This window comes from Saimiri boliviensis, chromosome 9 (assembly GCF_048565385.1).
Source record: "Saimiri boliviensis isolate mSaiBol1 chromosome 9, mSaiBol1.pri, whole genome shotgun sequence".
Taxonomy (NCBI): domain Eukaryota; kingdom Metazoa; phylum Chordata; class Mammalia; order Primates; family Cebidae; genus Saimiri; species Saimiri boliviensis.
This window is the reverse complement of record NC_133457.1, coordinates 7,865,502-7,877,588: the sequence shown is the minus strand read 5'-3', so window position 1 is coordinate 7,877,588 and position 12,087 is coordinate 7,865,502. Positions and strand designations below refer to the sequence as shown.

Genomic DNA, 12,087 nt, shown 5'->3' with positions numbered 1-12,087 from the left:
CCAGACTCAGGTATGTCTTTATCAGCAACATGAGAACAGACTAACATAAGAATAGGAAAAAAAAAAAAAAAGGAGAGATGGCTTTTTCTCATTCTGTCCATATTTTGAGGTGCTTGGAAGATAATGGAGTGGAATTTCTTCAACGTTTTGAAGCACAAGAACAATTCTGAGTGTGTATTTACAAAACTGCATTTGCAAAAGACATGCAAGGGCTTTTCATAGCTCATACTCATAGTATACGAAGAAGATCATGCACAGGTACCTGAATTTAAAACTTTACGATTATGCCTGTGATGTTTTAAACTCAGGGTTGCTAGTGTACTACCTTGAAATCAAGACTCCCTATCAGAACTACTGACAGGAATCAAGCCCTAACTCTAGTTCACAACCCACGCAGCCCAAGCACTTACGGGATCCCCTCGCAGGCCCTTTGCGCCACGGTCACCAGGAGTCCCTCTCTTCCCTGGGCTTCCCTAAAGTTCAAACAAATCAGAAGAAGAACCAGACAAGAAGTTTTAATAAAAGTGATACAAACAGCTTTTCTTCTCCCAGGTGTGAATAATCAAGTATTTTTCTACCAAGGCTCTTTTTAAATTGGAAAGATGAACAAGCAGAAAAGTTAGTTTCAAGCGCCATATAAATAATTTAACAGTGAACTCGATGATTTGCCACAGTGGTGAACTTTGTGTTCCAGACGCACTTGTCATCTTGTTGTTTTGCACAAATTTTCTACGAACCAGGTATTCCTTATTTTCTTTCTTTTATAAGGCAACTGGAATTCAAAAAGAACATGCAGTGTGCCCAAGATGGTTGTTTCTGACTCAATTCTTCACACTCTAAAGACAAAGTCAAGGATGAAAACATGGCTGCTGTTGGTATTCATTCTAGGTGGGAATGAGTGATACACACTCTTCAGTGTGCTGCCTGGCACCACTGACCCTGGTCAACATCCTACTTCTGTTCTTACTGTGGTAGCTGCTTGTCATTAATGGCCCAAACTCTTCACCACTCCCTATGTCTGTGTCCTTTTGTCATGTAACTGCAATGACTTCCAACAGTGGTGGATAAGATTCCCTTCCTCTGAGTTTGGCAATATGCCTTGATTTGGCCAACAGAGAGAGAAGGAAGTGTTGAGAGAATTCTGAGCCTCGGTCCGAAGGAAGCCTGAGAGTTCTAGTATGTTTCCATTTGCTTTTCTGTGCTTCTGCCATGGGCATAAAAAGGTCATGGGTAGCATGGTTAGGCTAGCTCCTGGTCCCAGGAGGGTAAGTGACATATGGAAGGAAGTCCCTGGCCACCTTACAGACATGAGCCATGTTCAGCCTTGATCAGCTGAACCCCTCAAAAACATAAGAAATAAATGTTCATTGTCGTATGTGATTGAGGTTTTATGATTGTTTGTCACAAAACAGTTTTGTGGCACAGCTGACTGATATAGCCAGGGTAGTTCTTCTACTCTGTTAATCACACCTTTAATCCCTATTACAATTTTTATGTTCATCCTTTTTAAATCCCTACCTGGGATCCCTCATCACCCTTTTCTCCTTTTCTTCCAGGAAGACCATCATCACCCTAAAAAAATAAGAAGGGAATGTTCTTAACAGAATTCTCATTTTCATAATTGTAAATAGCTCAGAAGGGTCTCTATGGTACAAGAAGGCTCTACCTGTTCTCCGTTTAATCCATCAATTCCACTTTCCCCAGCTTCTCCCTGAAAAGACAGATAGAATTAGGAAAGAGTACATCCCATGCATGTGCAAAGAAGTCAGATGCCAAACAAAAACTCTATTTTTGTGTTTCACATACAGCCTCTTTGTTAGGGTGGGCCTAGGTAATATTAAAGATTACTCAGTAATAGAAACTATCAACAAATAATATATACTACCTGTCATGAAAGAGAGGCAGAAACAAAATGAAATGGCTGGCAATAAAAAAGGAAAGTCAACAACAATGTCATTTATATAATTTACTGATCAATAATCTCAAAAATAAAAATATTTCTAGGTAACACATGGGTAGATAAATGGATGTGCCTGGTACCATACCTCCTGGCCATTTAGTCCCCTGTTCCCCTGAAAATAAAAGGACAGCAATAGTTAGTGTAGGAAAATGGAATTAATGCTGAGAAAACTCCACGTTCTCATGCAATCCTTACCTTAGGACCTTTGGTGCCATGGCATCCCTTGGTACCCTGCTCTCCCACTGGTCCAGGGGCTCCTCTGTCTCCCTGAAAAAGGGCGCAATCCAAATGAGCTTTTTCTATTGTAATCTTTGCTCTGTCTTGAAAACTTGACAAATTTTTTGTTACCAAAAAAATGTGTGACTGCTCATGGTTCAAAATCCAGAGTTCTTGCTTATAAAAATTAAGAGTGGAAATAAATCACGGATACCCTGATAACAGACAGCCTTTGCTTTGGATCTCACTTGCATATTGCCTGCGTGAGGCTTCTCTTTCACCAAGTGGCAACCATGTTATGTCCTTCCAATCTCCTTGACATATCTTAGTCATACTCTCCCAAGCCCAAATTAGGACCTGTCCTGCACCTATGACTGCAAGACCTACCTGTAACCTTCACCTTATCATCATCTGTAATGTTGCTTGAGCAGGCTTTCTAAATACTCCTGTAATTTTGACCTCTGTGTTTACCACCATTCAGTGACTGCCCATCAACTAGAAGACACAATCCAAATCTTCAGCAGGGTATTCAAGACTCCTGAGTCTTGCTTGCCACATATACCTTCCTACTGCAGTGGCCTGGGTTCCAGCCATGCTGACCACATGTCATTTTATGAACATGATCCTCTCTGACTCAGATACATGTCCTTGAACACACTGTTCCCTCAAACTTTGCCTGCAGAAATTCCTACTTATCCTTCAAATGTCTGCCCAAGCATTACTCCTTGCTTGCAGCCTTCCCCTCTCAAGCCCCAAATTCAGCCAATGCTGTTAGGTAACTGTGAGTTGTTCTGCCACAATCCTTTGCATGTCTCTATACTTCTAGTCTAGCCCTTGGGTATAACAAAAAGAATCACTGTTGTCTCATTTGCCTTTCTATTAGTTTACAAGTTTCCTGGAGGCAGAAGCCATATTTTTCCTTTTATTTTTCTTATTGCTGAAGCCTACCACTGTGCCTGGCCCATGATCAGATATTTAACCTATATTTGTTGAAAGAACAAATGAATGAATATGTTAATGTCTCTGATAAATAATGTAGTGAATGGTAAGATGTTTAATATATAATTGGTAAATGAATGTTTGGATGGATGGATTGATGGGAGGATTGAAGGACAGGCAAATACAAGAAAGAGTAGGATCCTTGATAAACAACGTGGTAAGCTGGTTTACTTTTGCAGAATACTCCGGAATGGGAGAAATAGCAATGATTCAACTCCCCTAGTAAAGAAGGTAACTTCTGCATTGAATCATTGGGCAATGTTGGTGGGTAGTCAAAGAAGAGATAGGTCAATAAATCACTAATGACCACCAGGAGCAAAGCTCAATGAGGATAAAACAAGATCTGAGATTCTGTACATGAATCCTTAGAATCTCACTTTTCTTGCTTCCCTGAATTGACTCAAGGAAGTTCATATTGTAGATATGTTTTTAGGGATAAGTGGAGGTAAAAAGAGCCTTGACTTACAGCAATTCCCTCTTCTCCCAGGTAGCCTTCACTGCCTTTAAAACCTGGAGGTCCCTGGAAATAAGAAAAGGAAGAAAACATTTGCATCCATGGACCAAGAATCAGAGGTTACCAAAGCAAATTCAATTCTACAGTTTTACCTCACGTGCAATAGTAAGGGTTTGAAAGAAACAGTCCCTCCAACATGGATGAAAGTGGAAACCATCATTCTCAGCAAACTGACACAAGAACAGAAAACCAAACACCGCATGTTCTCACTCATAAGTGGGTGGTGAACAATGAGAACACATGGACACAGGGAGGGGAACATCACACACCAGGGCATGGGGGGTGGGGGCAAGGGGAGGAATAGCTGGGGGTGGGGGATTGGGGAGGGATAGCATTAGGAGAAATACCTAATGTAGATAACGAGGTGATGGATGCAGCAAACCACCATTATGGCACATGTGTACTTATGTAACAAACCCACACAATCTGAACATGTACCCCAGAACTTAAAGTATAATGAATACTTTTAAAAAATAGTCCCTCCTTCCCAATGTAGACTGCATTTACATATATAAAAAGAAATGGAATTTTGAGACAAGTATCCAGATAACTCAAGTGGTTGTGTGTGTGTGTGACAATCGTAATACTGTAACTCTAGATTTAAGTATAGTTGCCAAGCTTCTTTCAAAATAAACATTCAAGTCAACACAGCTATATTTGCCAGTGATAAACTAGAATTCTTCTCCCTTTATTAAAAAATCTTTTAGGATTTATGCTACACATAGAAAAATAGACCACACACCTTTCTTTCCATTCTTTCTGAGTCCTGTTTTTTTAAAAAAAAAAAGCTACCACTCTCTTTAGATGAAGCGGGAACATTCAGAATATAATTTATTATTTTATTTTATTCAGAGACATAGCCCTGGTGATTTGGAAGTTATAGTGCTATCTATAAATTATTCAAGAATCAAACACACACGTAAACAAACTGTATTGAAATCATTAACATATTCATAGTGTTTATATGTATTTAAACAGTTCTTAAAGTTCAAAACAATATTTTTACATAAGGATACAAACACTTTTTCTGGTTAGGAAATATATGAATTAATGTTTCTGGTTTCTGTTTTAAAGTACTGAGTCTGCATCTGTTAATATATCTGTGATACCATTTCGACCTGGCTAAAGCTGAATGAGACATCTTAACATCTTTTGCTATAGGAGAGGTATCTGATCTAGCCGCATTTTCAGCAGACTACACAATATATCTTCTGCTTGATTTCAATGACTCTGCCATCATTAAATAAAATGAATGCTGAAATGCCTTAGTCACATGAAGGATGCTTTCATTGTTCAATGTGAGGAATTACAGCTGATTTTTCTGTGTCATTGTCATCAGTACTAGAATACTGGATAATCATGGATCTTAACAATTGCTCCTGACAATTTTACAAAAACTTTTTTAAAAGACTCCAATTTACAATGCCAAGGAAAATCCATGACTATCTAATTTAACATAGAAAAAGAGGAGTATAATAAACTCTTACCTAAGAGGCTCTATTGAGAAGTTAAAATTCACCCCTTATTTCTACTTAAACCCATGTCTGAAGGGCATACTACAACTCAAAGTAACCCATAAATCTGAACTAAAATCACCTTTTTTCCTGGTGATCCAGAATCTCCCATTGTGCCATCTTCTCCAATGCACTTGCAAAACAAACAGCAGCATGTCCTTTCTGCAACATTGACCTTGGGAGAGGGTAAGTAATACATTACATTTGGTGGTAATGCTTCTCAAATCATGTATACAAGTTCAACCATGCGATCCAGACTTCCACCACAGTTTCAGAAGCCTGGTCACCATTAACATGACTGTGCTTTAGAAATAATGCATGAAACTTTTTTTTTTTTGCTTCCATCTTTCTGCCTAGAAACCTTTCCTTTCCAGAAATACAGAATCTCAGGGCCCATCCCACACTCAATCAGAATTTGTATTTTAACAAAATCCCCAGGTGTGATTTGTACACACATTGAAGCTTGAAAAGCACATTTCTACATGATCTGATATGACATTGATAACCTGGTTGGAACTACAAGTAGTAAAAGAGTAACAGGCCTATTGTCAGGCAATTAGGAACAGATGACACAACATCATCCAGAGCTGTGGCTCAGAGGCTTTGGGGTTTTATGAATACGATTATTGCAAAGAAAACCAACACAGGGTTGCCAGTGATGTATTTTGCTAGGTGAGAACATTAAATAATGATGGTAATAAATCTGATCGTCCTCATGGTGGAGGAGGTAATTCAGCAACAACAGTGCTATCATTTGTTGATAGAAACTGTGTGCCTGGAAAATGCGTAAGTGCTTTACATGATCTGCACTCTCCACCATTTGAGGTATTCCAAATCAACTCAAAAATGTTTGTGTTTTCAAATTGATATCAGTTGAGCTGTGGCAAACTGTCTGCATGCCAACTGATTAGTGTGGTTGTCTGTCCCTACCTCACCTCATCCTAGCATTGATCATGATATTGTCGATTTCCCTATGTAATTCTTCCTCCAGTATTTTGTTTAATAAAATGAATGCATGCTATTTTCCTCATTTTGTGAAACCTTTGGTATGCTAGAGAATTTAGACAGTGCCCAACGTAACATATCTTGGAACTAAGTCCAATGGGAAACTCTTCCAGAACAATTCTGACAGGATTTCAAAAACCAAATTACATGTGCAACATTTTGGAAGCACTTGCTCTAAGGGATGGGAGCATGGGAGAATATTCCTCTTTATATTCTCGTCAAAAAATCCATATATTTTCAAATGCGAATAAATTTCATTCTGGACATACCTAGTAATCCCCTGAATAGATAATATATTGCTTTGCATTTTTACAATTAACTCATAAGATTTACTTTTAGAAAAAATATATTTTCAATAAATGTTATACTTCACTTTAGTAGGGTAGAATCAATCTTTCTATTGTGAAGTTTTTCAATAAATTTCTAGTGCAATGAAAAATGAAAATCTTTTGTCATAGCCATTTAGCAATTTTCTCCATTTGATTGTTTCCTACTGTATAATGTTCCTTTTCTGACACTATGAAATTCTTTTTCCTGACAATTTCAGAAATAGCAATAAAACTGCAAATGTGTGAAAGCAAACAATAACAAAATGGATACGATGATTTCATATTAGTTAACACCAATTTTCTTTGGATCACCCAAATTCTACAGCATCAAATCTATTACTATTGACATTTAAACTGACCTATGATTAAGTTTTTCCTTGTAGAGTATTCCATTTATACGATATACAAAAACTGACCAGTTTGAAGAATAATTTCCTTCCTCTATGAATTACCAAACAGATTTCAAAGAGTGATATTTTATAGGTGGAAAATAGCAGGAGCCAGCACTTCCTTGGAAAGTGTTCTCATTTACCAATTAAAGATTTTATAAGTTATAAGCAAATTACAAAATTACTAGCCATTCATTAAAGTAAAAGTAGACTCACATAGAGCTTGCTGATGCTTTACCACTCAAGTTTGAATTCTTGTATGTTTTCAAAACAAATATGATTGAGATGCATCTTACATAGGCGTTAGGTTTAAAAATGGAACATAAGGTGAAGTCAGGAGTTTCAGACCAGCCTGGTCAACATGGTGAAACCTCATCTCTACTAAATACATGAAAATTAGCTGGGCAGGGTGGTGGGCGCCTGTAATCCCAGCTACTCTGGAGGCTGAGGTAGGGAGAATTGCTTGAACCCGGGAGGCAGAGGTTACAGTGAGCCGAGATCATGCCACTGCACTTTAGCCTAGACAATAGAGCGAGACTGTCTCAAAACATACACACACACACACACACACACACACACACACGAAATCTCAAGGAGTCACAACCCTTAAAAATCTTTCAATTGCTCATAAAGCACAACATGTGAGGTTTACCGTCACTAGGCTTTTCGTCCAGGTTTAGAGCAGATTGCTCTTTCTATAATTTAACTCCAAATGTAATTTGCTTTCATTTATAGGCCTTGTCTCAGGAAAAATACACATCTTCAACACTAGAATTACACTCAGTGTGGAAAGCTGTTATGCCTAGGATATGCAAGGGGTGTGAAAATTGGCAGGTGGAGGTAATGGCTGGTTCTCATTGCATCTCAGATTCTGTCACTTACGTTCTTTGGCTGTAATTTGGACGTGATTGTGGGTGCTGTTTAAATTTTCTCCTTTTTTCCTCTTCCCTTCTCCTCATTTTTGGCCAAGCATATAAATTAAACATGCTTTGATGTCTCTTAACTATACTACATTTCTTCCAGACAAACCCTCTTATTTAGGCTGTTCACTAATTCATAAACACCTTTCTTCATTCCCAAATATACAGGGTAAGTTCAAATTCTAAAGCATGAATATTAAACCTATATACAAAATAATTGAAAATTTAAGCTCACCAATCTTTTCGGAATAACTTACCAGCTGCTTTGACAGCCGGCTCCCAAGATCTCTCATGCCAATAGAGAGCTGTGTCCTGTAATCAAAGCCTTTCCCAAATTCAATATAGGGAAGATCAGCCAAGTCACTTGAATCAGCAGGTCCATCCACAGCAACAGTGATGAGGGCATTCAGGCCTATCCAACAGAGTTCACAATGTTCCAGGTGAGGTGGATTTGGTTATTATTAATTTTTTTTTGCAAGCATATTTACAAGCAAATTGTTATTCTCGGAAGAGTTGCAAGAGAACAGTCATTTTACCGTCCACTTCCCCCAATCACATGATTTAAACCTTACAAGTGACAAGACTATAATAAGAGCACCAAAGGAATTACATTTTTCAAAACTAATTAAATTGGAGACAGGGAAAATTTTAATAGAACTTCCAGTTCCCTGATTTGAAGGAGACAGTTCTCTAAGAAGTCTACAGAGCATACCAAAGTACAGAGAAATTCACATATCAAGAAAGTCCAGCCTGGGCAACATGGCAAGACCCCATCTCTACAGAAAAATTTTAAAAAATTAGCCAGGCATGGTGGCACATGCCTGTGTTCTCAGCTACATGGGAGGCTAAGGTGGGAGGATCACTTAAGCCTGGGCGGCTGAGCCTGCAGTGAGCTGTGATTGTGCCTCTGCACTCCAGGCTGAGCAATAGCAAAAACCTGTATTAAAAACTGAAAATGCATGTTCTACGTTTTTGCCACTCAGCGGGGGATCCTTGAAACAGCAGCACTGGCCTCACCTGCGGGCTTATCAGAAATACAGAATCCCAGGGCCCAGCCCACACTTACTCAATCAGAATTTGTATTTTAACAAAATCCCCAGGTGACTTGTACACACATTAAAGTTTGAAAAGCACAGCTCTACATAATGTGATAAGACATCGATAACCCAGTTGGAACTGTAAGGAGTAAAAGAGTAAGAGGCCTATTGTCAGGCAATTAGACACAGATGACACACCATCATCAAGAGCTGTGGCTCGGAGGCTTTGGGGTTTTATGAATAAGATTATAGCACATAAAACTGCTTAGGACCAACACAGGTTGCCAATGACTTATTTTGCTAGGTAAGAACATTAAATAATGATGGTAATAAATCTGACCATCATCATGGTGGAAGAGATAATTCAACAACAGTGCTATCATTTGTCGATAGAAACTGTGTGCCTGGAAAATGGGTAAGTGCTTTACATGCATTATCTTATTTGTAAGGTACAAATATAACTCTATTGGTATGTCCAATTACAGTCCTATTTTACAGACAAGTAAACACAGTTGGAGAGGTTAAATGATGGTCTGTAAGTGGTAGTTTTAGATTTTTCACCCAGACAGCCTAATTCCATAGCCTACCTTCAAAGGATATTTTGACAATAAAAATATGCTAAAAACATACTCTTGGAATAAAGGCCAGTTTTAAAATCAAATACATTTAACTTCATGTAAACCTGACTCCATTGGGAACATTTTTCTCATTTTATTATGGATGGGTAAAGAACTCTTTGATGAGAATTGGGTACCAATGAAGCAGAATAGATAAATATCCAAGGACTTAGCTGAGAGTCAAGAACATCTTCTTAAACAAGTTTGTATGATATGATTTTACATAAAATCAGTAGATGAAGAGAGAAATCAAGAGAATAAAGTTTCAGGGACATATTGGAGAGGTTCAAGTTCCAAGACAGCAAAACAGAATAGTTAAGTGGAATGGAAGAAAGAGGGCAGGGGCGGTGGCTCACGCCTGTAATCCTAGCACTTTGGGAGGTTGAGGTGGGCAGATCATGAGGTCAGGAGATGGAGATCGTCCTGGCCAACATGGTGAAACCCCGTCTCTACTAAAAATAGAAAAAAATAGCCAGGTGTGGTGGCATGCATCTGTAGTCCCAGCTACTGGAGAGGCTGGGGCACAAGAATCGCTTGAACCTGGGAAGCGGAGGTTTCAGTGAGATGAGATCATGTCACTGCACTCCAGCCTGGGCAACAGAGTGAGATTCTATCTCAAAAAAAAAGAAAGAAAGAAAGAAAGAAAGAAAGAACCACCTAAGAATAAGGTGACCAATTTGTTCTCATTTCCTGGGTCTTTCCTGGTTCTAGGGCTGAAAGTTCCAATCTTGTCCGAAACAAACCAGGACAGTCGATCATTCTTCTGGAATGAGAATGAGGAGGGGGAGAAAAAGGTTGTGGAGGGGGCTGGGATATGCAATGCTTGTACATCAACTGGTGTTTAGCGATCAAGAGAAGGCATGCTAATGGATCTACTTATAAGAGAAAAAAAAAAGCCTTCTCTCATCCGATTTTTCTTATAATATCCAGAAAATGTAAAAATTTAAGAGTGATAACCATGGGATTGTTGACTTGCAAGAAATATGCATATAACTTTTATTTATAACTGCTTTTCTTAGGATCAGGGGACTCCAATTTTCTTTCAGACTCATCCAATAAATGAGTCATATGATCCTAAATACAATGTTTTCAATTTTCTATCAATAAATTAAGAAATAAAAGATTTCCAAAATTGTGAGAATAAAGACTCATTGAGTAGATTCCAGGGTAATAAATTCTAAAAAACTAATAAATTCAAGCCCCAATCCATGTGCATAAGTTTTAAAGCCACATCCACCATCAAGGATTTTTTTCCTTGTCTCTTCTTGCTCAGTGGTGATTGCACAATTTACACATATTGATGCCTGGCCTGAAAGTAAGGAAGCTTTCCTAGGTCAGTAGATCATAGGGCCCAGCACCCAGTGAAGTCCTGTGTGAAAGGATCGGAAGCCAGTGAGAGAGATACTTCTTGTCCATACTGACAGCCACTTTCTTTTCTTTATTAAAGAATAAAAACAGAACTAAAAAATTCAGGAGATCCTTTGAGATCTTGCTTGGTGTAAATTTGACAAGCGAACAAAGTGGAAACCAAATGACCCACATTTGACCATGTCAAAGATGGTCACTTTTCAAAGAATTGGACACTTCAAAGAACATTATTGCCCTGATTTCTTTCTTTCTTCCATTTGAAGAATCTAAATTTCTGAGGATATTCTTTAAAATATAGCTTCTGAAGTTGATACCCATTTACTAGTTTTTCAGTGGGCATTGAAAGAAAAATGTTTGGTCTCAGAATTCTGGGTATTCCAAAGCACCCCCTGGAAGAGACTCTACTGTTGTTTGCAAGAGAAACATCTTTTCCCCACAAAGGAAAAGCTGAAACAAAATAAAACAACAGCCACCACCAAAAACAACAGCAAAACACAAAACCCTACCCATCCCAACTAAGCACTCTAGGATCTTTTTTCAGTCTTAATCAAAACCTTAATTACAGCCCAAGAACAAAGACCAAGACCAGAGAGAATAGAAACAAGGCATATTTAGTAAATAAGGGATAAATAAAAAACCCTTACTCCCTAGAGGTAAACTCAGAGAATTTTGCAATTTGTTTAAGATTGGAGAGAGAGAGAGAGCCAAATAGTAAGGACCAAGTCCTGTCAACTTCTATTAGCTAACCTAAAAGTAGTGTCTTAGGTCAGGTTCCCTAGAAACAGAGTCTGAGATGAGGATGTGGAGGCACACGAATTGTTGAGGAAGTGCTTTCAGGAGAAAGGGAGTGAGGACAACAGGATAGCGCAGGGAAAGCTGCTGAGCAAGACAGTGTTGCAGCTGGAGTCTAGCTTTATTTAGCCCGATCCCAGGAAGCTCTGGAGCATCAATTGCACCACACCACTGGTGTCATTTAGAGGGAAAGGTCCAACTCTGTAATCTAATCTGCTGCCCAAGGATGGGGTGGAGAGTAACCTGCCAGGTGAGGCAGCTGTCCTGGTCACAGGCAGTTCTTGAGAAGGAGTAAGCTGTGAGTTGTTAGCAGCTAGAGAATGGGTGAATCTGCCAGTAAAGGCGATGTAGGTGGGGCAGAAATAGCACCCATTTACAGAAGAGGACTTCTATTCTTAGTCAAACAAGAATATGTGGATGTATTTCA

The 12,087-nt window shown here is 38.7% G+C and overlaps 1 protein-coding gene across 1 annotated transcript in view; it reads right to left on the bottom strand.

The window, feature by feature from the left end:
• Nucleotides 1–12,087, bottom strand: part of COL6A6 (collagen type VI alpha 6 chain) — a 108,632-nt gene that overhangs the window by 73,630 nt on the left and 22,915 nt on the right. The window contains exons 11-18 of the mRNA XM_003925092.4: nucleotides 8,104–8,258; nucleotides 5,286–5,378; nucleotides 3,642–3,695; nucleotides 2,156–2,227; nucleotides 2,046–2,072; nucleotides 1,667–1,711; nucleotides 1,519–1,572; nucleotides 411–473 (exon numbers count right to left, since the gene is read on the bottom strand). Coding sequence (XP_003925141.1) covers nucleotides 411–473; nucleotides 1,519–1,572; nucleotides 1,667–1,711; nucleotides 2,046–2,072; nucleotides 2,156–2,227; nucleotides 3,642–3,695; nucleotides 5,286–5,378; nucleotides 8,104–8,258 — 563 coding nt within the window. The remainder of the gene's footprint in view (nucleotides 1–410; nucleotides 474–1,518; nucleotides 1,573–1,666; nucleotides 1,712–2,045; nucleotides 2,073–2,155; nucleotides 2,228–3,641; nucleotides 3,696–5,285; nucleotides 5,379–8,103; nucleotides 8,259–12,087) is intronic.